Source organism: Eublepharis macularius, chromosome 12 (genome assembly GCF_028583425.1).
Source record: "Eublepharis macularius isolate TG4126 chromosome 12, MPM_Emac_v1.0, whole genome shotgun sequence".
Classification (NCBI taxonomy): Eukaryota; Metazoa; Chordata; class Lepidosauria; order Squamata; family Eublepharidae; genus Eublepharis; species Eublepharis macularius.
The window spans coordinates 43026969-43052255 of NC_072801.1; the positions used below are offsets into that span (position 1 = coordinate 43026969).

The window sequence follows — 25287 nt, forward strand, 5'->3', positions numbered from 1 at the left end:
TCTGTCCTGCTTGCACCTACTTCACATAAGAAGTATAGTCCCAGGGTGTACCTCCAGACAACAGAAATGTGCAGTCTCAACTCGCTTTAATATGAGGCTCTAGCCTGGCCTGTTTTGTTTGTAGGCTTCAAGCCTTGCAAGTGTGAAGTGAATTTACCCTACTGTTGAAGATTCCTCCCCCCCACCCCCACATCTTTCCAATAAGGATAGATAGAAGTATAGACTGCAGCTGCCATCCATGTTAATCTCTACCTAGTGAGATGCACAGAACAGCAGACTTACAAGGATCCAAAAGACCATATAGTTCATCTACTTCCAAAAGGCAGAATCTCCCACCTGCTTAGTGTGCCATCTAGACCTCAATCTGTTTTAGGCAGCAAGCAAGACAGTATGGCTGCCTGCAAAGTAGTAGGAGACCAGAGGAGGCCCAAGTCACTTGCTGCAAGAGGGGACTCGGTGAAAGAATCCAGGGTCATAAGAAGCCCATGCAAACTAGAGCCCAACACCAAACATTGCTGCATCCCTCAAAGGGGAACAGGTGATCACTGTCCCTGCGAGAAACACAGGAAAATCCAAGTCTTCAGTTTGTCTCTCTGGAAGTATTTCCTCTACACCTGAAGCAGAGCATGCTGCTAGGCATGTGCAGAGTGCCTTCCTGTTACACTCTTTGTGGCTTCCTAGGAGGAAGGCATGGACCTGCAGTATTGCTTGGGTTTACAAGCAAAGCAGCCTGTAATTTGTCTGTGCTACTTAAGACTATCCTTCCCAAGAGTCAGTTATCACAAACCCTAGTTGTGGGACTGAGGCGTTGGGCTTTTTCTGGGTCCTTATTTATTGGCCAAAACACTGCATGAGTGATTCACACACATCATACTCAGACTGTTTTGCATATCTTGACACAATTTGTATAACGGAAGAGGTGAACACTGTACAAAAGATGCTGGAAAAAACCTTTTATGTTATTTATAGTCCTCCTCTCTCACGGAGACTCAAGGTGGATTACACAGTATAAATCAGTCTGATCAACATTCAACAAACAACACAATAGGGTATGGATTGCAGAAATTTGAAAAGAAGCATAGATCTGAATACATGGCAGAAACAAAACATAAGCAATTTGACATGACATATTAAACAATGCAGACACTTGAAGTAGGAACATAGCTACACCAACCAATACTATGCAGCAGTATAGTCCTATAGTCCCAGTCCCTTTACCAAGACATCTGTTTGAGCAATTTCTTACAGTACAGGTCTATTACCTGTAAAGGTCCTCTTAATTCAGTTTTATTCAGCCTGTTAGAAGTTCCACCATATCAGGAGAAAAGAGCAAGAGTCCAGTAGTACCTATAAGACTTAACAAAATTTGTGGTAGGGTATGAGCTTTTGTGAGCCATAGCTCACTTCTTCAGAAAGCTTATATCCTACCACACATTTTGTTAGTCTTATACATGCTACAGGACTTTTAGTCTGTCTGTAGCAGTAGAAAAGAACAACACGGCTATTCATCTTGATCTATCACCATATCAGGGCATGAGATGGTCTTAAAGGTCATGATCTGAAATACCTGCTTTCCCCCCCTTTTTATTTTTTGCATCTGCTCTTATGCAAATTTGCTGAGTGGCCTTAGTCACACACTCAGCTTAAACTACCACACAGGGTTGTTGTGAGTATAAAGTGGAGGAGAAGAGAATGTTGAGGTGTAAATGAAGAGAATAAATAAAAAAATAAAAGTTCTGGGGAACTCAAAAGTTTGCACAGTATTAAGTGTCAATGGGTTGGTCCTAATGGTGTTCTTGGTTTTTATTTTTGGACCAACATAGCTATAAACAGTCACCCCCTTCTTTTAACAAATAACAGTGGCTAAAATTGCTGTACAGGTTCATTGGTCATCATTTGTAAAGGGACCAAGGTTTTCCCACCTAAGAAGCCTACTCACAGTCCCTTGGCCTATCTGCTGTTTTTCCTCCATCCTCCTTGGCTTTTACTTTTCAGCCAGCACGGCCGTAAATAACATCAACAAACAACAGTGGCTAAAAGTTGAATGGGTTGCAAGAGCCCTTAAGATACATGAAACATACATAGTCAAGGCAGGTTTCATTGTGGTTTCAAGGAGAGGGGACAGTTGTCCAAGAACATGGCGTGGAATTTTGGAAGTGTTTGCAAACTGAAACCCTTTAGGGTCTTTATTGGAGGGAAATCAAGTTCCATATACTTATATGGCCCAGGCAATTTGTTTAGAATATGGAGTGTTAGGTTTTCTGTTGGGATTCCTCTGGGAGAGGGGAGGCCTGCTTTGCATGCCTGCTTCTGTGTATCCCAGGGTGATGTTGAGGTAGATGCAGCATAGGGCAAGAGAGATAACTGAAAGAATTTCTGTTCCCTTTCTAGGGTATGGAGGTCAACAGCACAGCAGCTGCAGAGAACTTGTACAACAGCACAGGCGGAGACATCCTGACAACCAATTACAGCCTTGCACCTTCCACCCCCATCAATCAGAATGTCAGCCTGCATCAGGCATCACTAGGCAGCTGCACCCAGGACTTCCCTTCCCTGTTCAACTCTGAGATTGAGAGCCCTTCGCTAGCTGGCAGCTCAGCTTTGTTGCAGCTGGTTCCTGACAACTCCACTGGCTTCAGCTCCACCTTTGCCTCAACCAACTTGAGTGGGATCTTTTTCCCTCTTCAGCTTAACAACACTGCAAATGAAACATCTGGGCCTGACCTTCCAGATCCTCTAGGGGGACTCCTAGATGAAGCCATGCTGGATGAGATTAGCTTGATGGACTTGGCTATCGAAGAAGGCTTCAACCCAGTGCAGGCCTCCCGCCTGGAGGAAGAGTTTGATTCAGACTCGGGGCTCTCCCTGGACTCAAGCCACAGCCCTGCCTCTCTCAGCAGTTCAGAAGCCTCTTCCTCATCGTCTTCGGCATCTTCCTCCTTTTCCGAGGAAGGTGCTGTAGGCTACAATTCAGACTCTGAAAACGTGGACTTTGAAGAGGTGGAAGGGGCTGTTGGGTACCAGCCGGAGTACAGTAAGTTCTGTCGCATGAGCTATCAGAACCCTTCCGAGCTGCATTACCTGCCTTACCTAGAGCATGTGGGTCATAACCACACCTACAACATGGCCCCCAGGACCTTGGATACTGACGAGCCTGAGCCAGCCAGTGTGGGAAAGAAGAGTGCCAAGGAGAAACAGGTAGACTTCCTGGATAAACAGATGAGCAGAGATGAGCATAGAGCCCGAGCCATGAAAATCCCTTTCCCCAATGAGAAGATCATTAACCTACCTGTAGAAGAATTCAATGAACTCCTATCCAAGTACCAGCTGAGTGAGGCCCAGCTGAGTCTCATCCGGGATATCCGTAGGCGGGGGAAGAACAAGATGGCTGCCCAGAACTGTCGCAAGAGGAAGCTGGACACTATCCTCAATCTAGAAAGGGATGTGGAGGACTTGCAAAGGGACAAGTCGAAGTTGCTCAGGGAGAAGGTAGAATTCCTCAGGTCTCTACGCCAGATGAAGCAAAAGGTGCAGAACCTCTACCAGGAGGTATTCGGCCGCCTACGTGATGAGAATGGCCAGCCCTACTCCCCAAATCAGTATGCCCTACAGTATGCCAATGATGGCAGTGTGATACTAATACCACGCTCCTTGGCTGACCAGCAGGGCAGGCGGCAAGAAAGGAAACAGAAAGACAGAAGGAAGTGAGAGGTGGTGATGATCGGCAGAAGAGTGCAGAACTCACTGAAACTACATCTGGAGAAGGGCTGAGCCCAGAAGGAAGCTGAAGGAACTTTCATGCCCTTCTTATCCAATATATCTTCTCAAACCATAGCAGCTGCCAGTCAGTGTATACGAGCAGACTGCAGGGCGGGGAGGGGGCCAACAAGTCTGGAGGGGGCAAAATGGCAAAGCATGTTGGGAAAGACCTGTGCCCCCAGCAGCCTGGAACCCATTATGGAATGTTGTGGGGGTGGGGGAAGATACCTGGCATAACATGTATGTGGGAAGGGGTAGAAAAGTTGAGTTGTTACAGCTGGGATTTTTAAAGATAAGGGGGTAGATTTTGTGGACAGATGGAGCAGGCTTAAGAGAGCATTTTGTTTTCTTTCAGCTTTCAAAAAGATGGGTATGTTGGGCAGCTGGGTTTTTCAGAACCTGTTTTATGACATTAGTTGTGTGTAATTTAAAAACACAACTGTATCTCACAATTAGCTAGCATCCCTTCCTTAGTTTGGGGGTGGGGGGACCATAGTAGGTGGAAAGCACTAAGTTGAGTTTGGTTACAGAAAGGGGATGTTTTCTTATCCCTTCTGAGTGTAGGGGAAAGGTTTCCACTTAAGGAGAGAAACCATACAGCTTTTTAAAACCTGCCATAACTGTTGAAAGGCTGGGACTGGAAAGGGTTAATGGAACAGCTATGGTGGTGCATCTTCCCATTAAACACGTACCAAGCATGTCACTCTGCCTGTGTGGAGGAGCGGGCATGGGTGCTGTCCCCCAGAGGCATAGCAAGATGGCATACAATAAACTGCATGCTCCAGTATGCCATCTTTCCCACTAATTGACTTGAAGAAACTGCTTGGGGGAGGATTTGGGGGGGGGGTGCAATTATGAAGACTGGCTTCCTCAGCTGGCTGGGGTGGGTGTGGTCATTACCATTTGGTCTACAGCACAAATGGGTTTGATTCCTCTTAAAGTAGGTTTGTGGCATAGGGAGAATTGCCTTCTCCATGGGTACTTGAGTTTTAATGAACTGTTGTAGAGCAATGTCCACCTGGTCTCTCCTTACCCTTTTGCACTGTAGACTGATCTCATAGCATACATCTAGTAAAGCAAGGGCAATGATGCCACCTCCCACAAAGACCAAGGCTGCTGAAAGGTTTTTTTTTTTTTTTGCCATAGAGACTGTGTTAAATACTGTGTGATTTCACAGCTGGCTTCCCTTCTGGTATTTTTGGAGGGTTACTCTGTCCACCCCTTCCTCCCTTTCTTAAGAGTAAGGCAAAGGATGAGGGTAGTGCCTTGAACACGGCTGGCCTCAAGCTATGGAGCAGTCCTTGAAGCAGTTAAACTTGCAGTATAGCACAGCTGGAAGTATTACTGACCTTACCAGCACCTGCAGAACTTAATGGGCTTTGGTTCCCACCCCCACCCCATTAGCTAGCCAGTCCTGTGTACATGATGGTGTAGCACTGAAATGGGCATCCTCCAGAGGGGGGTGGGTATGATGTGCTGTTTAAAGGACAAACAAGGCAGCCTGGTGTTCCAATTGATCTTGTCTTCTCATGGCCTAGGTTTTTGCAGAGTGTGAGCAGGGGGGTGGGCGAGATGAGCCTCTTCTGCCTCTCTTGTTGCCTGCAAGGTGTGACAGCATGAAAACTTGAAGCACAAAGTGTGTCAGCTGTGGCTGGGGTTGCTGTGTGCTTCGGATGGAGCCCTGATGTGTGCATGTGTTAATTTATTTTTTTCCTTTTAGAGATTTTTATGTTGAATGGTTTCTGTGACCTGTTGGGGAGAGGAGAGTGTGAGCGAGCACAGGACAAAAAAATAAAAAAGGCTTATTCACTATTTAAGCATCAGTGTGTGTGGTCTTTCGTGTTAAATGGAACTCTACTGTAAGCTTGATAATCAAAGACTAATATGCACAGAGTAATTCTTGTTATGTACAGCTCAGTGTGTTTGTTTATTCCATTTCTAAAGATGACCATTCTCCCCAATGGGGGACCGAAAGCAGCTTACGTCATTTTTTACTCCCATTTTGTTCTCAAAACTACTCTGTGAGGAAAGTCATGCTAACAGTGTGTCTAGCACAAGGTCACCTAGCAAACTGCCGTGTCAGAGTGGGGATTCAAACCCTGGTCTCCCAGCTCCCTAGTATGACACACACTCTTTTCTCTTAAGTACTGGTCCCTATGTTCCTTTAGAAAGTGAACGTGCATTGGCTCTTTCTTACAGATGTACACACTTCAGCATGTGAGCAGGGATTTTACTGGCTACAGCATAGCTAATTACAAATCTCTATAGCTTCTAGCTGCAAGGTATCTGTGTGGGGTGCTTCTGAAAGCTGCATGAATGAGCAGTGAAAATGAACTGATCACTGATCCACCTTATATTTCAATATACAGCCACATAAGAACTAGTCTTTATATTCTTGGTATGTCTCTGCTAAAGATACCCAAAGCTGAACTTACAAGCTTAACATATATAAGGTGGTGGTATACATATACTGAAGATTCTATCATTTCTCATCCCTTCCTCACGCTCAAGTCCTACTCAACTCATTCAGAGGGGAAAGGGACAGGGGATCTCCTGGGAGTCCGCCACTTCAAATGCAAACTTCCTATCTCAAGCATTATGGCATGCTGGGGAGAAATGTAGGACACAACATTTGACACGTTGAAAAAGTCTGGATCCTTAGTATAAGGGCTACTTTTAAACTTGCTGCCTCTTCCAGTTGTGAAATATTTGCAAAGAGAGCCTAAATTAGAGGAAAGGGAAAGAGGAGGATCAGGACTATAAATCTAAAGTTTTATTGAGACAAAATGACAGTTTGGTATGAAGTTAAAATCCAATCACTTAAGTTTTAGACAACATTTTCACACAAACCTAAAACACATGCTTAATTTTAAAAAAGGTTTATACAATACATTTCTACGTACATACCAGTCTGTGAAGGAGGAGAAGCTGGCTGTTTATCAAGATGTGGAGCAAATTTCAGAGGTAAAATTTGTAAAAACAGAGCTGCTTGAATATAAATGAAATAATCAGCAGAGGACCAGGGCAAGGAAAGCAACTTATAATGCCCCAAGTCTGAACAGAAAATAGCTTTTACAGAATGGTTTGAAATCTACATTGTGCTGTAGAGGGGTAGATTTCATCCCTGCTTTCCTTCCCTAAATTTTCTTAGAAAGTCTGAAATACATACACATACCAGGTAAATGAAAAAGTAAAAGAAAGGATGTAGGATCCGAGAACTGCTTAATAGGATGAGGCAATGATGCAGAATTAGTAACGCTCTATGTTTACTGGTTATTGGGTCATTTTCAACGGCAACGCCCTCAGTTGAGCTGAAGGGAGCAGGGGGAACAATTTTTTTTAGGATGCTTCCTACTCTGATTTTAGAAATAATGTGATAATTCTGACTGCATTCACGACAGTCAGAATTAACTGACTTTTCAACTTTTTTAACACTTAAAACAATCCCCGCCCCAGCCTCTCTCAGCAGCATTCAATTTTTTTTGTGGTAAGAGGCATGTATTTTGTAAAAACTGCCATTCTGAATTCAGAGCCTGGATTAATCCATTCCTATCCCCAAATAAATGAGGAAGTGCCCTCCCCCTCCCCAATGATACACCAATAATAGCAAAAAAGAGAAAGAAAGGCTACACACATGCTAAACCGTAAAAATGCAGTTAACACTATTGGGAAGAAAGGCTCCAAGTCAGAGAGATGGTCTTCAGAGAACACGCAGCCCCAACCTGCTCCCCCTTTTGGCAGCCTGTCCAGGCCTGGGCTTTGTCCTGCATGGAGTTTTTGCTTCACTCCCCCAAGCAAGAAAAAACAGGCAGGAAAGACTCACCCCATCCTCTCCTCCTTCCCCACATAGACATAAGGAAGCAGGAAAGAAAGAGCAGTGTGCTGCACTACCAAGGTGGCAAGGGCACAGAAAATTGTCCTGTTTTCTACAGAGGGCACCTTCCCCCTCAGCCAAGAGCCTCTTTGCTTCCTTGTTTCATGCTCAAACCCATAGTCTTGATGTTTTAATACAAAAGTTGGCCAGAGGAGGGATGGGGACGGAAGGGAAGGAAGGCTAGTTCTTATCATCCTTCTTGTCATCGTCCTCCGAGGGGTAGGAGTGCCATGTCAGCCTCTCCTCATAGAATGAAATGACCACTTGTGGACACTTTATGTTTGCTTCCTTGGCAGGAACCAGGTCAGCTTCATCAGAGTTCTTCCTGCAGAGCCAAGCAGAGAAGAGAACCAGAGAGATTACTTCAGCGGGAACATATGAAGATGCATCAATGACATTTTTCCATACACAAATGACTGAGGTGGCTGTACCAGCATCTAGAAACACACACTATCCAAGTTTATTTTTAAAGATATTAAACTGTTGTTCTTAAACACAGACTACCTCCAAAATAGCTAGGAACTGCTAAAAATACCCTAACCCGCTGTTTAACTTGTATACAAGTTAACTTGTGGCTGGGTATTTCAGTTACAATTCACAATGGACTGGCATCATTTTGCCTTAAACTGATATTGTAGACAACTCTGAAGCACAGCTAGTACTGTCCTCCCAGACTAAGAGATGACCTTCAGCTTTGGAAAGGACAGTACCCTCTTCCTCAAAGAAAGCAGGGGCATAGCAGCCACTATTTTTCCTTCTGGCATAAGGCAAAGCTACAAAACACAGTCTCTGCTAAATGGGAAGTGTCATAGAAGGGAGGAATCACACTGCTGAAGTTAAGACAGGATGAAGCTAGTCCTGTGTAGCTAAACTGGGCAAATGTTTAGCTTGCGCTCAGTGTGGTTTAACATACATTCATGAGAACCCTTCTATTAGCAGGCTGATGAAATTAGTTAATGTTGTAGGGCTGAACTCACAAATGAGGGATCAGTTTCCAAGCTCCAGGAAGATTAGAAACAATCTCAAATGGGTTTATATTCCACTCTTCCCTTCAGCCAGAAGCACAAAGCAGCTGGATCAAGAAACTGTCAGATGGCATGCCAGAAGAATCTGCAATTCCCCCCCACCCACTACCTTTTAGTCATAAAAGATCAAGGGTCAAACCTGTGGGTCCAAACCTATATATCATACCATTACGGATTCTCACAGTATTTAGTAGCATCTTCCAAAATTTCACATTAAAATTTTTCCATGCTCCTTTGAGAACAATGCAAACAACAACATGCACACTTACCATTTCATCAGAAACATTAGCTCCCCACTGGAATCTGTGGCACCAATAATCCGCTCTGGTTCAAACCCTCTCGCAAAACCTCGAGGCTTCTCAGCCTGAAGAATGAAATGGGGATATTTATTTATAAAATTTAAACCCTGAGGTCTATCCTCACTCAAAACCAATCATAACAAATATAGGCAACCCCCCCCCCTCAAGGAACACTGCTCAAAAGGTACAAGTATGCAGCTCAAATGAAGCTTCCATTTAAAGAACAACTACCTGCTGCTATTTGGGGTTAGAGAGACCAGACATTGTGTTCGACTTCAAGTAACAGGCTTAAACAAAGCAAAACCAACCCCCAGAAAATTCATTGCTAAGAATGAGGGAACGAGGCAAGGAACACCTCATGCATGTGTTTTAGCTGTTCTGACTGCCAAACAATGAACCATATATACGATCCTGTTCTGTGGAAGTGTTTGAGATCTCTATGGAAATTCTCTGTATTCTCATGGAACTCCCATTTTCTCTGGAAGAAGCTACCAGAGTTATTTGTTTCAGAGTTCTTTATAGGGTGACACTGCTTTACAGAGCATACTGTAACAAACACAGCATCATTTAGAGTGACGATTATGGCACTGCATTTTGTTCCAGATCAGCCTGTCAGATACCTCAAGTCAAAATGAGAGCACTGTGAAGGGCTAGTATAGAACAGACGCCTTTCAGAATGTGTTATGGGGGCGCCCCTCCAGTCTGCTTGCTTCACCAGACTTGTTTGGCAACACCATCATAGAAACTTCCTAACCCAAGATGTAAAGAGGATCACAAAATTTAGGAGCAATTCTGGACAAGAGGGATCCTATTCTTTTTGGTTTGCTCGCGTCTCTCTCCAACTCAAGATTGCCAGAACTCACGATCTTCAGGAAAACACAGGCTAGAGGCTAAGTTGGAGGGTCTCTGCAGTACAACTAACAGAAGTCTTCCAGAACTAAATGGGTTCCAGCACTGTGTTCTGGAAAGTCACAGCTCAGATTAAGCCATAATCCCAAGGAAGTCTGTTGGGAGAAGATGTGACTGAAAAGGGACTGGGAAGTGAAAACAGGGAAGAAAACGGGGGGGGGGGGAATGGGCTTGGGTCCAAGAATGTGTTTATAAGTTGAACAAAAAGAATAGTACAGTGAAAAAGGAGAACACTGGAGGAAACCATAGGGATAAAAAGAGGATGCCAGCAGAAAGAATGTAAAAAGTGCCCTGTTGCTACATCAGACCAGTGATCCATCTAGGCCAGCCTCCTTTTTCACACAATGGCAAACTACCTGCTCAGATGGAAATGCTGAGAGCTGAATGAGAAAAGGTGAGTGGGTGGGGGAACTGTATGGAAGAAACAAAGGGAAAAAAGTAGGGAGAAGTGTGAATTTCGAAGAATGTTGTCTATGAAGGTATTGCCTGCTGTTTAGCTTTGGTGCTAAAACAGGAAAGCAGACAACGCTAGCCCCCAAACAGAATTAATTTTTAAAATGGGGGAGGGGAGTTGCGATGCAGGAGCATCACCAACCCCCCCCCCCCATTTTAAAAACAGGGTTGCACTTACCTGTAACTGTTGTTCATCAAGTGGTCTTCTGTGCAGGCATGCACAAGGAATTGCGCATGCGCAGGCGAGCTGCAGATGTTCCAAAGCTCCTAAAGGCATGAGATGCTTGCCTAGCCCTTTTCACATGCTTTCCCCCCAGGTGCGGCTATAAAATGTGGAGTGAGCAGCTCCCTCCCTCAGTTCTCTAAGTCACCAGTGTGGACGGAAGGCAAGAAAAAGAGCACACAGCAGGGAAGGGGGAAGAATGGGTGCCTGCACAGAAGACCACTCAATGAACAAATTACAGATAAGCGCAACCCTGTTTTCATGATTTCTATGCAGTCCCACATGGGAAATTAATGAGCTAACTTACCCCGGAGGTGGGCCTGTAGTTCCTTAATGGAAGAGACTCTTCAGGATGGTCTTGCCCACAGCTGCATCCCTTCTGGAGTCTACATCAATGGCATAATGCTTGATGAATGTGGATGGCCTAGACCAGGTGGATGCCTTATACAATCCCACTTGAGGAATGCCCAAGTTGAAGGGTGATGAGGTGGACTGAGCCCTTCTGCTCTTATGTGCAATGAGTATGGTTGTTTAGATTGATTATAACAAAACTTAATAAGCCAAACTGTCCAATTAGAAATGGTATGTGCGATGACCTTCAGACCCTTTTGGGGCCCTTTAAATGAGATAAAAAGATTAGGGTCCTTTCAGAAGAAGTGGTCCTGTTCAAGTAGAAGCACAAAGCACATTCAAGATCAAGGACATGCAAAAGCTTCTCTGTGTCAATCACAGAATAGGGAAAAATACCAATAAGACAATGTCCTGATTTAAGTGAAAAGCAGAGATGACCTTTGGCAGAAGAGGAGGCTTATCTGTGAGTATCTTAATGAAAGGATGGTCATGTCTCAGGGCTTGCAATTCATTCACCCTCCTAACCAAGGTAATAGCCACAAGAAAGGCTGTTTTAGCTGTTAGAATCTTAAAGGAGCAGGTACCTAGGGGCTCGAAAGGTTTGGGCATGAGTGAAGCAAGAACCAAGGAGAGAATCCACTTGGGAATCGTCCTGGATGCTAGAGGATATAGGTTTGCTAAATCTCTGAGGAAAGACTTGCATTGTAGCTGGGCAAAAAGAGATTTCCCATTTATATGATCAGGTAAAGGTAGTCCCCTCTGCAAGCACCGAGTCATTACTGACCCATGGGGGGACGTCATATCACAATGTTTTCTTGGCACACTTTTTTTATGGGGTGGTTTGCCATTGCCTTCCCCAGTCACTACACTACCCCCAGGAAACTGGGCACTCATTTTACCGACCTCAGAAGGATGAAAGGCTGAGTCAACCTTGAGCCGGCTACTTGAACCTGGCCTCCGCCAGGATCGAACTCAGGTTGTGAGCACAGCTTGGGCTGCAGTACTGCAGCTCACCACTCTGCACCGCGGGGCTCTTATCAAGAGATTGAAATGGCCACTAGGTGGACGTTAGTGGAGGAATTAGCCAAACCTTGATCCTTTAGCTGCACCAAATAGTACAAAACAGATGGCAATGAGGCTGAGACCAGGTTCAAGTTGTTGCCTGCAGCCCAAAGAAAGAATCTTTTCCATTTGGCTAGGTATGATTTCCTGGTGTATAGACCTTTTGGACTAGGGAGGAGAAATTCAATCCAGAGGGGATATGAACCAGGCTGTTAGTTTCAGGGTGCCCAGGTCATAGTGAAGAACCACATCATCCTGTAGCAGGTGTAGTGTTGGGAGGAAAATGGTAGATTCTGCTGCAAGCTGTTTGGAAAAGAGTAAGAAACCAGGCTTGCCTCGGCCAGTACAAGGCTATTACAATTGCAGAGGAACCTTCCCTCATTATCTTGCTAAAAGTCAACATCGTAAGAGAAACAGGGGGAGACGCATACAGGAGGGTGCCCAACCAAGGGATCTGAAAGGCATCCCCGAGAGAGGCCTTCCCCTTTCCTGCCTATGAGCTATATTGAGTACCTCCTGTTGAGGTCTGTGACTAACAGATCTATGATAGACCCACATTGCAAAAACAGGATGGAGAAAGTCCATGCAGATGGATCATTCATTGTTCTGGGATTTGGACCAACTTAGTGCATCTGCCAGAACATTGTCCTTGCTCGCTATGTGGCAAGGACAAAGAGAGCAACTCAATGCTGAATAGCCCATTCCCATACCAGTGAGGATTCCCACAAGAGTCAGGGAAGCTGTTTAAGTAATGCATGGCAGTTGGGCTGTCCGTGCATATTTGAACATTTTTGCCTTCCACTAGGCAAACCAGAGCCTTCAGAGAATACCTTATTGCTCTGAGCTTGAGGAGGCTGATGTGCATAGACAATTCTTGAGGGGACCATGCTCCATTTACCTGGGTGGTTCTGGAACAAGACCCCCTATCCTGACAGAGAGGCATCTGCGTAGTTTGATACATGAACTGGGGAGGAGCCAAAGGGGGTTCCCACCAAGAGGTTCTGTGTGTTGTTTCATCAGTTCAGGGACCTGTGAATCAACTTCAGGATAGAAACCCGCTTGTATGGCCTCTGTTGGTGTTAGTGAAACAGTCTAGCGAACCAGTTCTGCAGGGGACAAAGCCTCAACCTGGCAAACGGAACTTTTAGAGTCAGAGAGGCAATAAAACCTAACTGTCTTTGAATTTGTTTTGAGCTTTGAACAAGGTCTTTTCATACAGGCAGCAGGGTGAGGAGAAATTTCCCTGTCCTTTCTGGGGTAGAGAAAGCAAGGGCTAGAGAGGAGTCTAAGACCGCCTCCACAAATATCATATTTTGCTGGCAAACCAGGGATGACTTCTCCACACTGACCCTCAGGCCCAGCTGGTGGAGGACTTGAGACTTGTGCTGGAACAGGGATTCTCTAGTGTGGCCCACCAGATGCCAATTGTTGAGATAGGAAAAATAGTACACCTTTTTCCCTGAGGTGGCTTACTGCTACCACCATGATTTTTGTAAAGATACATGAGGGGCAGAGGAGAAACTGAAAGGAAGAACCTTTTATTAGTAGTTCTTGGAGCCATACTGAAAGCAAATACATTTTCTGTAGTGAACATTTAATGGAATATGAAAATATGCTGTTAAAAAGACAGTAACAAACTAAACTTGACTTTTTAACAGGAGTAAAATGTCTTTTTAGTGACAACATTTGAAATGGTTTGAAAACTAAAAATTCATTAGGAAACAGAGGTCCAAAATGGGGCGGGAACCTTGCTTATTGGATCCAGACTAGTCTCTTGGGGATCAGGAACCATCCTTTGATTTGGTTTGGAAGTATCTCCTCTGAGGATGAACAGAGGCAGAGGAAGAAGGCTGTTAAGAGTCTCTGGGCAATGTGTGCATCAGATGGGGATGGAACTGACTATTTACTATTATAAGGCACATATGAATTTGGGGGAAATATCTGCCTAAAAGGATTTGAGTACATAGATGTGATACCCAATGACATTGCTGTCACCTTATCATCCTTAATCTTTGAGTGCCTCGTCCGTGGTGGACAAAAATAGGTCTGTACCTTCAAAGGAAAGGTCTTCTACCCTCATCCTATGATGAGGAGCTAGAGCTGTAGTTCTGAGCCATGTATGCCTACGTAATAGAACTGCAGAGGCCATTGCTCTCGAAGAGCAATCTCCAATATGTCTGGCCGTATCAATTTGTTATTTGGAGAACCTTCAAGCCTCTCCTTGCCAAATTTTTGCAAGCCTTTGTTTATCATCAGGGATTAGGCTCAAGTATGGTCCTATCTTTTCCCATAAGAAAAGCTGGTAGCGGGCCATGATGACCTCCTAATTACTGATTCTAAAGGCTAAGAATGTGGAAGCATAAATCTATCCAATATGTCTAGTTTCTTGCCCTCCTTATTGATTGGAGCTGAATGGTCCATGCGTTTTGGAGGCCCTTGCCTTGAAGGGTCTCAGTAACAAAAGAATTGGCGGGAGGGTGAGTAAACAGAAATCTCTTTTTTTTTTTTATATAATTTTTTATTTTCAATATCTAACATACAACTACTACATACATACATACCCTACAAAACAGTAACTACAAAAGACTACAATAACACAAGGGATAGGAAAGAGGAAAGAAAAAAGAGAGAGGGAGGGAGGGGTGGAAAAAAGGGGAAGGTACCCTACAAACACTAAACACTAAACACTACATTTCTGTTTTCCCTTCATACTGCCATTATTCAAAAGTTAAAGCTTTATATTATATTGATGGAGTGGTTGACCTTACTAAATGCAAATTACAATTTAATTTCAAGTTAAATTTTTCTTCCCCTCCTGGGTCCCGGACGGAGTTCTCTCTGCGCAACTGCAGCCGCATTGCTCGTTTCCTCCCCCTCCCCCTCAGACTTCTCCTTTTCGTCTTGCTTGGTGCACTGGAATTCTGGGTTCCTGTCCTCAAAATCCCTTAGTTGATCTTCTGATAATATCTTAAAGGCTTGATCTTTATGGGTGAACCAGATTCCTTCCGGAAATAACCATTTGTACTTTATTCCACGTTCTCTCAGAAGAGCTGCGAACTTTTTATACTTAAAACGTCTTTTCCGGACTAGAAATGGGACGTCTTTCAATATCTTAATTTTGTTGCCCAAGAAGTCCAAATCCGCATTGTATGAATTGTATAGGATAGTGTCCCGGATCCTCTTAGATGAAAAATCGATGATGATCTCGCGCGGCAACTGACGCTTCATTGCATACTTTGAAGTAGCCCGACGGGCTTCCAATGGCGCTTTTAACTTCTTCTTTAGTTGCCCTCGCGGGAGTCGCCAATAGTTCCGAGACAAGACCCCGTAAGTCCTCGTTTTCCTCCTCTTTCACATTCTGGAGGCGCAAAATTGTCTGTGTTCGTTCCACTTGTAGCCCGATCAACTGATTCTCCACCAGTTTAAGCTCTTTATTCGTAGCCTTCACGAGTGACGCACTTTCCCGAGCAGACTTCTCTGCCCCCCCCCGCTGCTTCCTTGATGGTTTTCACTTCGCTCTCAATTAAGCCGACCCTTTGATCTGTTTCATTCAGCTTGTCAACAAAGGGTTTTATAGCTTCACCAACCGCCCTCCGTACAATTTCCTCCAACGATTCTCCCTTTAAGGCAGCCGAAACTGACTTGCCAAGGGCAGGACTTTGTTTCTTTGTTGCCATTTTGGGGGGGGGGGGGGCGCCAACCAAATTTTGAGACTCAGCAAAGGGGAAGAGTGAGCCCTCTTGGCTTCAGATCTCACCTCTCCTTCACGTACGCTTGTAATAACAGAAGGAATTCGCTTACTTGTAGGCTCTCGCCTAATTCTGCTCTTTGCCGTTTCTCATGGCCCGGCAGCACTCGAGGCGCCGCGCACGTCCGCCGGCCTCCGTAGGGACAAACGGGCAATTAACCCCCCGCATTGATTCCAGGGGGCTCTTCCCGCAGCGTCCCGGACCCAGCCTCCCTCACTGGGAGTTTTGGGGGCTAATCTTCGCAGATCAGCCGCCCGGACAGGGTGCTCGGCCGCTTCCTCTCGAGCCAGCGAAGAGGAGCGTCCGACATGGCGGAGAAAACGAAACCGAATCGAGTAAACAGAAATCTCAATGCCTTGCATGATTGGAAATATCACCAGTCTGGCCGCTTCTAAGTGCAGGACCTTGAAGACCAGATATGAAGATGTCAGAGCAGAGCAGGTCACTTCAAGGATACAGCAGAATCCTCAGTACGAAATTCTGGTGGAGAGGCAAGATCAAAGCTGACTGGAATCGTAATCAGAGTGTATAGTGAGGTTCAACGTTGGTTCCAGGGCATTGCTGTCTTCTGGAACCGTGGCCAGAACTGATGTAGGTTTAGTTTTATGTCCTGTTTCTGAGTGAACTGAAACATAAGGGTCTTCATCATGGAAGAAGTAATGAGTCAGGTAGGTACATGCCCGGTGAACCTTTAACCCCCTAAGTGTAGTAATAGTATGGGGAACCATACAGAGAATAATGTAACCAGTGGTATCTATGGTGAGAAGCCAGTTCCAAGAGATTATCATTTTCGGAGGAACCCTTCTGTCTTTCCACAAGTTGTATTGGTGATGGCGGCTATGGAGAAACAGGTGTAGAAGTTTCTGTCACTTCAGGAACCTCACCTTCTGAAAGGGATGGAATACCTTCTGGGTGTTGGGGATGGAGTTCTCCAAACTCTGGGTGCATTTCAGAGCTGAAGATGTTTTTTTCCTCTTTTGTGACTTAGAAGTTGATGTCTTATTAACATGCTTCAACATGAGCGTAGCCTTTTTGGTACCAGAAATAAGCAAAAATCAACTGTGTAAAAATCACTGAAATACACTTACTATTATTACATATAACAATAGTTAATCAGATAGTTAACTATCTGATTAAGGTTTGAGAGCCATACCTTTCAGTGATTTTTACACAGTTGATTTTTGCTTATTTCTAATACTGACACTGTGTTGCCTGTATTTTGTTTAGCCTTTTTTGTAAGCAGCTCTGACTAGCACAGAGGTGGAACCAACAAAGGCATGGCTGGAACCTACTGGTTCTTCTGAGCAGCGATAGGCACCAAACATGCTGGAGGAACTGAGGAGGCCTGTTCTTTGTGCTGTGGTCCATTATCTGGGGCATTATGATTGGAGTCAGTAGAGTCCTTCAGAGCTGACTCCTAAAGCGCTGCTTTAAGTCACAACGTCCTTTCATGGCATGCTCTGGGTGTAAATTATTTGCAGACCACACACCGAAATGTGTCATGGCCCTCGCCCAGACAAAAGGCATTTACCATGCGCCCATTCGATTGTACCATCTTCGTGCCACAATGGGAACACTTCTTGAAAAGGGCCTTTGACACCATAGAAGCGAAGGCCCTTACTCAAATCTATAGTGATGGAACCAAGGAGTAGAGAGAAGACACGTCCTTCTTCAATGGTGGCAAAAGAAGAACTGAGGGAGGGAGCTGCTCACCCCGCGTTTTATAGCCACGCCTGGGGCAAAAGCATGCAAAAAGGCAAGGTGAGCATCTCACATTTCTAGCTTTGGAACATCTGCAGGTGACCTGCAAATGTGGAGTTCCTCATGTGGGACTGCACAGAAGACATGGCAATGATCACAACTTATTTCAGTTAATAAGGACCTTTGCTTTTTCTCACAATTGTATTCCTCCTTAGCAACCTCCTACTTTAGAGCTTCTTTAACTGTATGGCAGCAGTATCCCTCACTGGTCTGCTGTTTGAGAGAGTCTACCTTACCTCCTCTTTTTTTTTCTTTGGTCTGCTCTCCTCCCCCCTGTCATCTGAATCCGAATCTGCCTTGCGCTTGCTTCCCTCTGACTTGTCACTCTCATGTGCCGTTTTCTGGGACTGCAGGAACTCTGCAATGAGGTCAGGGCAGTCAAGGTTCTCCTCCGGCTCCCATGTGTTATCTTCACTGCAACCACAGAACTCTTATTAGTTGGACAGGACTGCAAAATATCAATTTTTGCAATTAAAAGCTTCTTATGGAGAAGACAGCTATTTTAGTGTATGCCACCCATCACTTTAACTTAAGAAGAAGTAAATACTTTGCCTAGATACCAACTCTGGAAATTCTTGACTCTGTTACCTACAGGTATAAATGTTACACTACAAGGCAAGATTTACACAAAGCCAGGTACTATTATCAAGGTTTCTGAGAAATTTTCTGGAGCTGTAGAAGCATGCCCCCTCATATGTGATCAGTTACAAGCTTGACATGGTTGCTTAGTCTGACCTGAACCTGACAGAGTGCAAGAGGATATAGACAGAATGATGAGTGGAAGGGAGAGAGTAAAGCTACTAGAGTATCAGCAGTCTATACTATTCTTGACCAAATCCTGGACTCCAGATATCCGTTACCTGGAAGAAGGAATGAGAAAATGAAATAGCACAACAGCCTTCTGTGGCTATTCAGACCTGTTCAAGTCCACCTGCTTTGCAGCTTCAATAAGCAGAATGCTTTTGAGACAAGGCCTGGTTCCTCCTTTGTTAAGCTTGATCACCTGTTCTGGAGAGTAGTTACTGCTACTGATATACTGCAGACCTGTCTTCAATACCCAACCACCCTGCACCCCAAGTAGAAGGAGTGAGGAACATCTGTTTGTTCCGTTGCCTTGTTGTTGTTTTTTATATATATATAGGTATGTCCCAGACACCTGTTGCCTCCTCCAATAACACACCATGAACCCTACAGTTAATTTTTCTGAACTTCTAAACCTTTCAATAAAATTTTGAAGCAGTGATAGACAAAGATAAACTGGGAGAGAAACTTGTTGGGATTTATATCTGAGCTATCCATCAACCCAAGCACATCATCAGGGCAGGATACAAAATTCAAAGCAGGGTTGAAAGCATTCATTTAATAACTTGTCACCTGTCATTTTTGTTTCACTACAACCAAGGTTTCTGTCCAACTAATGATGTGCCACAGATGACTAGAATGTCTACATGGGCTAGTGGGATACTAACTTCCGCTTTTGAGAACATGCAGGGTGCAGGGCCTAAAGAGAGTGAAAGGAGTCTTACTCTGAGAAGCCCTTCCACTTGAGCAGGTACTCGACTTTGCCTTTCACTACCCGCCTGTCAAGGACCTTCTCCACCACATATTCTTCCTCTTCTTCTTCTAGGACCTCCTCCACTTTCTTCTTGTTCTGCTTTTTTCCCATTGTGCTCGCCAGTTTTGCAGATTTAAAGGAGGCTGTCAGAGAAAAAGATGCAGGCAGAGGATCAGGCATCAAGACAACACATGCTAATATAAAGGTTTAGAGGCTGCAACCGTCTCTGCTAAAAAGAAAACACATTGCAACGCCTTTAAAAAGTGAAGTCATAATGTGGCTTTATTTCACCAAATGCATCATATACACAAGTGAAGCCTTTGTTCACTCTTTAAGTCATAGGTATAGTTTCAGCTGTTCCAAGCATCATGGGTGGCCCTGTATATTTCAGATATTTTCCTTCATCTTTTCCTGCACTTGGTTTTTATTGTTTTTTAAATATTTGTATTATTAAACCTAAACAGATGTATAAATACAGCTAGATATATAAGAATTTTTTTACAAGGTGTACCAAAAGGGATACATCTCAACAGCAGAAATACATTATATGAACACAGTAACACGGTTGTGTAGTGGTTCGAGTATCTGACTAGGCTCTGGGAGACCCTCACTGTGTCATGAAACTCACTAGGTGACCTTTGGACAGTTACACACTCTCAGCCTGTCCTATGTCACAGGGTGGTCACTTTGAGAGGAAGAGAACAATGTTGTAAGCTGCTTTGGGTCTCGTCTGGGGAGAAAAGTGGAATAAAAATATCTAAATACAGAAAGCAACTGCAGACACAACTGCACAGCAGAATGCACTGAAGGCCCACAAATACCAGTGGGAGCCAGGCAGAATGTTCAACTCTTGCTTGATAGCTCTCATAACACACATACAACACAATGGAAGCAATCATCTATACTAGCTCATGGTGGAGGGTTTGTCAAATCTTTTTGCTGCAACTGAACGGACATGGTTACTGAACATAAATGTGAGTAGTTTGGATGCAAAGGCAGTTGGGAACACACAACTTGCCTCAACAAAATTGCAACATGGTGTCCAGCTTTGCATACTAAAATTTCTGTTGATACCAGCAAGCACTGCAGGTGTTTCACTCAGAGGACTCTGATTCTGTGGACCAGCACTTCATGACCAAGCAAGCAGGAGCCTCTGCTTCTCTCCCTTTAAAAACTATAGGATTTATGTTTGAATGCATGAAACAAGGATGACACTGGTGCGAAGGAGGTGCTGAGGATGGAATAGAGGCACCACAAGGGCACCCAGCAAGCAGGGGAGATTAAACAGCTTGCTGTTCCTAGAAATGAAAAGTTACAGTCTACTGGAAAAAGAATACTGCGCTGGCCTCCTGCAGGCAAAGTATCTCTCAGCAGGAGGATACACTTGTCTCAGTTGGGGTCTGATAAAATGTAGAGAAAAGGGGCTGTCAAGCACAGCCAGGGTTTAGAGGAAACAGGGCTTGTTTGCAGTGAAGGATGGTTAGCTAGGGAGAGAGACCCAGGAATAGCAGCAGAATAGGGAGGAAGGGGTAAGATTTCTAAAGGACATGCCAAATTAAGCAGCAGTCCAGTGGCACCTTAAAGACGAACTACATTAGCATAAGCTTTTGTGGGTCAGTGGTCACTTGTATAGATGCATGAAGTGTTCATCCATTAGGCAGATACATTTAGTGACTTTCATAATTCTCCTTTCCTTCATTTTATCCTCACGACAACCCTGTAAAAAAGAGTTAGGATGAGAGAGTGCGACTGGCCCAAGATCACCCAGTAAGCTTCCATGGCAGAGTAGAGATTTGAACCTAGGTTTCCCAGACCCTAGTTTAACACTCTAACCACTATGTCAAACTGGCTCTCAATTATAATTATAATGCTAACTGGGTCCTAATAAAAATGGAGAAAAAAGAATGTAAGCAGCTGTGGGTCCCCACTGGAGAAAAGGTAGGGTATAAATGAAATAAAGCTATAAATGAAGTAAATAAAAGCTATTGTGCAAAAATATATTCCCAAATGCATGTTCAAGGGCGGGGGGAGGAGACTGTAGGATGATAGCGCTAGACTTAATCCCACACTTTCCCATTAGTTCTCCTTTTGATGTTATTTTATAGGAGAATAGTGATTTTTAAATCAGCAACATAACACCACTAAAGATAAACAGCATGCTTTTACTGTAAGATTAAATGGTTCTGACCAGCTAGAGTTCCCACAAATCTAGTCTTCAGAAAACCATCTTCCCAAACTGGAAAGAACAAGCAATTTTACATGGCTTGGCAGTAATATTATTAATAGTCAAGGCTCAAGATTTCCTGAAGTCTGAGGTACAGTTTGAGAGCAACGAGACAAGAGGAGACAGTTTGCACCTTTCAAAAGCATGGCTTTAAATGCAACAAACTCTACTCCTAATCTGAGATTAGATGGTCAACTAGCTAACCCCAAACCTTTGGAATCATGAGAATGAGTCAAATTGACTTATGAAACCACACTGACACTCCCCATTGTCTTTAGGTACTATCATCCTTCTCTGTTGGCACAACCACAGTAATCAGAAATTGTCAGGATTCCACTTGGATTTTCACACTTCTCATAGAAGGCTCCAAAGCTGCCTGTGGGTAATAAAGCAAGTCCCCTCACCACTTACAACAGGTCTTATGAAACTTCATATTTCCAGCTTATTCCACTAACTTTATTAATTAGATTAAGACCTCTACAAAGTTCAGGGGAAGGCAAGAGGGAGAAGGGTGGAACCTTGGACAACATGCATCCAGAAACATACTAATGTCTCCCAAATATGTTTTGCAAGTCAAGTAAATGGCATTGTTGATGTGCTGAAACTGGGGGAACTGCTGGAGAAACAGGGTTGCAACAACACTCTGATGTCAGTCTCTATTTTAGATTCAAACCATCTCTACACTTCTCATTAGTAGAGAAAAAGCTATTTTGCTAGGATTCAGATGACCTTAACTTTTTAAGCAGTTCTGTTCTCTGACTTCCTCACATAGTCACCTTTTGTCAGTGACACAGCCTGTTTTCTAGAGGCCTTCAAGCCAAGCCCAGTGCTGCTTCCATAACACAGTCCTAAAAATCCTTACATAGGAACAGAGCTCTGACGTAGTGGTTACAACGCTAGGTAAAGATCTGAGACCCAGATCCAAGGGCCCATTCTGCCATGATTGCTGGGTGACTTTAGCCTAACCTACCTCACGGGTCTGTTGAGGGGAGAGCTATGTATGTCCATCCGGAACTTTTTGGAAGAAGGGCAGGATAAAACTTCCTTAAAAAATATCAAAAGTGTACTTTGCTTCTGTTTACTATCATTATTTCTATATTCTCTTTTACATGTTTTATAATAACTGCATTTATATGCCACTTTTCTAGACAGATTAGTGCCCCACTCAGAGTGGTGAACAAAGTTAGTTCAGTAGTACCCTCCTGATTCACTTGCTGCTGATGCTCCTCTGCCCGCTCCGCACTCAAGTGTTTTTTTTCTATGCTGCCCTTCCCCTCCCCACTGCTCAGTTCTGCAAAGTGACGAGACTTCTGAATGACCCTCACGTACCTTTTCTTTATGCTATACAGCTAGTACTGGTGACTGGAAACAATGGAGGGTCATACTCAGGGACATCTTATATTGGAGTAGCTGAAGTTCAAAATGTTGCCTACAAGCCTTTGAGTTACATAAACAAACAAGAGTGGAATCTGCAGGTCACACAGCCAAGACAACTGGGAGAGGGGGGGATTCCTATGCATCCAACTAGTAAAATGACTTCCAGGAACTATAAAATGAACATTCACTGAGAGCGTCAGAAAAGGACTCAGCTTGGCTTTAGACATTTTTTAGCAACATGGATATTCAGATCCCCAACAGTAAAAGCAAGGTAAAGAAAAGTAAACATCCCTTCATGTAACCATATGCAACCCTCCATTTGCCAAGTTTCTCCTACTATATCTATGATTTGCATTCAGACTCTATCAATGACCAACAATATTTCATAGTGATTAAATGGTTGGGATGCAAATCAGCACTCTGCTGGTTCGAATCCCACTACTGCCATGAGCTCTTTAGGTTGCCTTGGGTAAGCCTTACCACTGAGGCACTAATCTATCTATAAGCATGGGGCATAATTTCAGTTATTATTATCTATGTAGTGTAGGCCCCCAACATTCCTACCCAGCTCAATTCCCTAAATATACCAAAAAGAATACTGGCACCTGTGCAAATCAATGGATGCCCATCCTTCTGTCCAGGATATCTTCCGCTGGCACAGTTCCCAAAACAATGAACCCCAGTACGCAAAAGTCTACATAAAAACATTTCTCCAGCTCCCCCAACACTACCATCTCAGTCCCTGCCCCAAATATAGCTTTCAGGCCAGACTCACAAAGCCCATCTTCCCTAAAAGAGCTACCCCTCCCTGCTTCTACTCTCACACAGCCCCAAAGCATAGACTAAATCCTTTATTTTTAGCCACTCCACTAATCAATTCACAAATATCCCACTATCTTCCTTCACCACAGCCTTGCACATGAGTAAGGCATCTCACCCAAGCACCGACCTTGCCTCACAAAAGCCTATCCTTATTACTTCCTCTCTCTATATATTATACTGTGGTGCAATGGTTAGAGTGTTTGACTTAAAAGACCAAGATTCAAATCTCAATTTGCCACAAAGCTTACTGGGTAATCCTGTTGCTATGAGTATAAAATGGAGAAGATGAAAACTGTGTATGCCACCTTGAACTCCTTGGGTAAAGGAGTAAATATCCAAAAACAATCCACACCCCATTTTAATGGAAAAAGGGGCATTTGGTGAGCACACCCACTCTATGGCACACACCTATTAAGAACAGGCCTTCCTCACTTTTTACACACCTTTAGTCTTACACCCCCCACACCAATTCCCTCTAGCACAGCCACATTATCCCCCTTGCAATCCCACATTTCAAATTTCTAAAAGACCTCCCTCCCTCCCTCTATACACCATACAATCACTCACAGCCTCTTTCAAGCTATAATATGCACATACCCATACACATCTGAAATAATGAGATGTCTTTAAAAAACTCTTTTTGAAATAAACGTGGTTAGTCTTTAACACATCACTGGACTTTTGCTTTATTTCATAACATGCCCACCCCACTAGAAACTTTAAATAGTTAATCCAACACACTCTATGGAAGTTCTCCTTCCCCAAAATACCTACTTAACGACAGAAACGAAGGGCGTGGAATATTAGGTGGGGGGAAGTCAGCGTTGAGGCCAGTGTATTATACCCCACCACAATCCGCTTACCTCCCTCTTTTCAAGGCTTACCCCCCAAAGCACCATTCACTTTCCTCCCTTGAGTCAGATGAGGAGTTGAAAAAAACATAGCGAGGGCAACCAGTTAAGAAAATGGGTTCTGGAATAGCTTGGCGAAGGGGGCAGCTCAAGGAGGAGCACATGCGTTGGCTCCAAACCTAACAGAAGTTTCTGCACCTGAACAGCGGCCGTATTTGAAGTTAGCGAGGCTTTTTAAACTGAGTAGAAATATTGATGAAAGCCCCGCCCACCCCAACCCGTTATTAAAGGACTGCAATCCCTTCCCACCCTCCATAGACTTATACGTGGGGGAGACCGTTTTTCAGCCCCTCGTATTTCACCTTCTCATATTCCCCCTCTACACTGACCTCCCCCCACCTAATATTCCACTTCCTTCGTTTCTGGAGGGGTGTGCGGTTTCCTCAGGAGGGACCCCCCCATCCCCCTTCAGCCCACCCCCCAACATGGCCGCTCAGCCCGCGCGCGCGGGTCTCCTCTCCCCACTTTTTTTCGGCGCGTTTTTTTTACCTGCTTCAGCCTCACCACGAACGCACGAGGGGAAAGAGAAACAATTTTTTTTAAAAAACCAATACTGATGCAGAGGAATAAGGTGCGAGCAGCTATCCGGACAAGGCGCTCTGGTTTAAAGTTAAAAAAAAACAAAAACAAAAAAAACAGCGAGAGTGAGAAACGGTTGGACGACGGGCCTCCCGCGTTCGATCCGCCTCCGCCAAACAAAAGAGCGCTGCAACCCCTCTACCCGCCGAGAGGTACTACGCATGCTCCGCCCAACCTCCTCCAATCCCTCCCCTCTTCGCTCGCGGCCTTCTGGGAGCGGATGCTGGTGTGTGCGTGTTTTCCCTCCTCCGTCTTGAGTTATTGTAAAATGTAAATACTACAACTCCCAGAAACAATGGGGCGAGGGGGCTGGACCTAGAACAAGTGCTCGCAAAAAGCCCCCTCTCCTGCTTT

At 44.3% G+C, this 25287-nt stretch overlaps 2 protein-coding genes across 5 annotated transcripts in view; one reads left to right on the forward strand and one right to left on the reverse strand.

Annotated features, from left to right (window-relative positions):
- NFE2L1 (NFE2 like bZIP transcription factor 1) overlaps nt 1-5576 on the forward strand; it is a 28983-nt gene extending 23407 nt beyond the window's left edge. For all 4 annotated transcript variants that reach the window (XM_054995348.1, XM_054995349.1, XM_054995350.1 and 1 more), the window contains one exon: nt 2392-5576. In XM_054995348.1, the coding sequence (XP_054851323.1) occupies nt 2392-3708 (1317 nt within the window). In that variant the 3' untranslated portion in view covers nt 3709-5576. The remainder of the gene's footprint in view (nt 1-2391) is intronic.
- Nucleotides 5577-6517: 941 nt separating this feature from the next.
- On the reverse strand, nt 6518-25075 carry CBX1 (chromobox 1). Its single transcript, XM_054995352.1, has 5 exons — nt 24844-25075; nt 18992-19163; nt 17702-17879; nt 8928-9022; nt 6518-7958 (listed from the first exon to the last, which is right to left on the reverse strand). Exons 2-5 carry the CDS (start codon nt 19129-19131, stop codon nt 7814-7816), a joined length of 558 nt encoding a protein of 185 aa, XP_054851327.1. The 5' UTR covers nt 19132-19163; nt 24844-25075; the 3' UTR covers nt 6518-7813.
- Between the last annotated feature and the right edge of the window lie 212 nt (nt 25076-25287).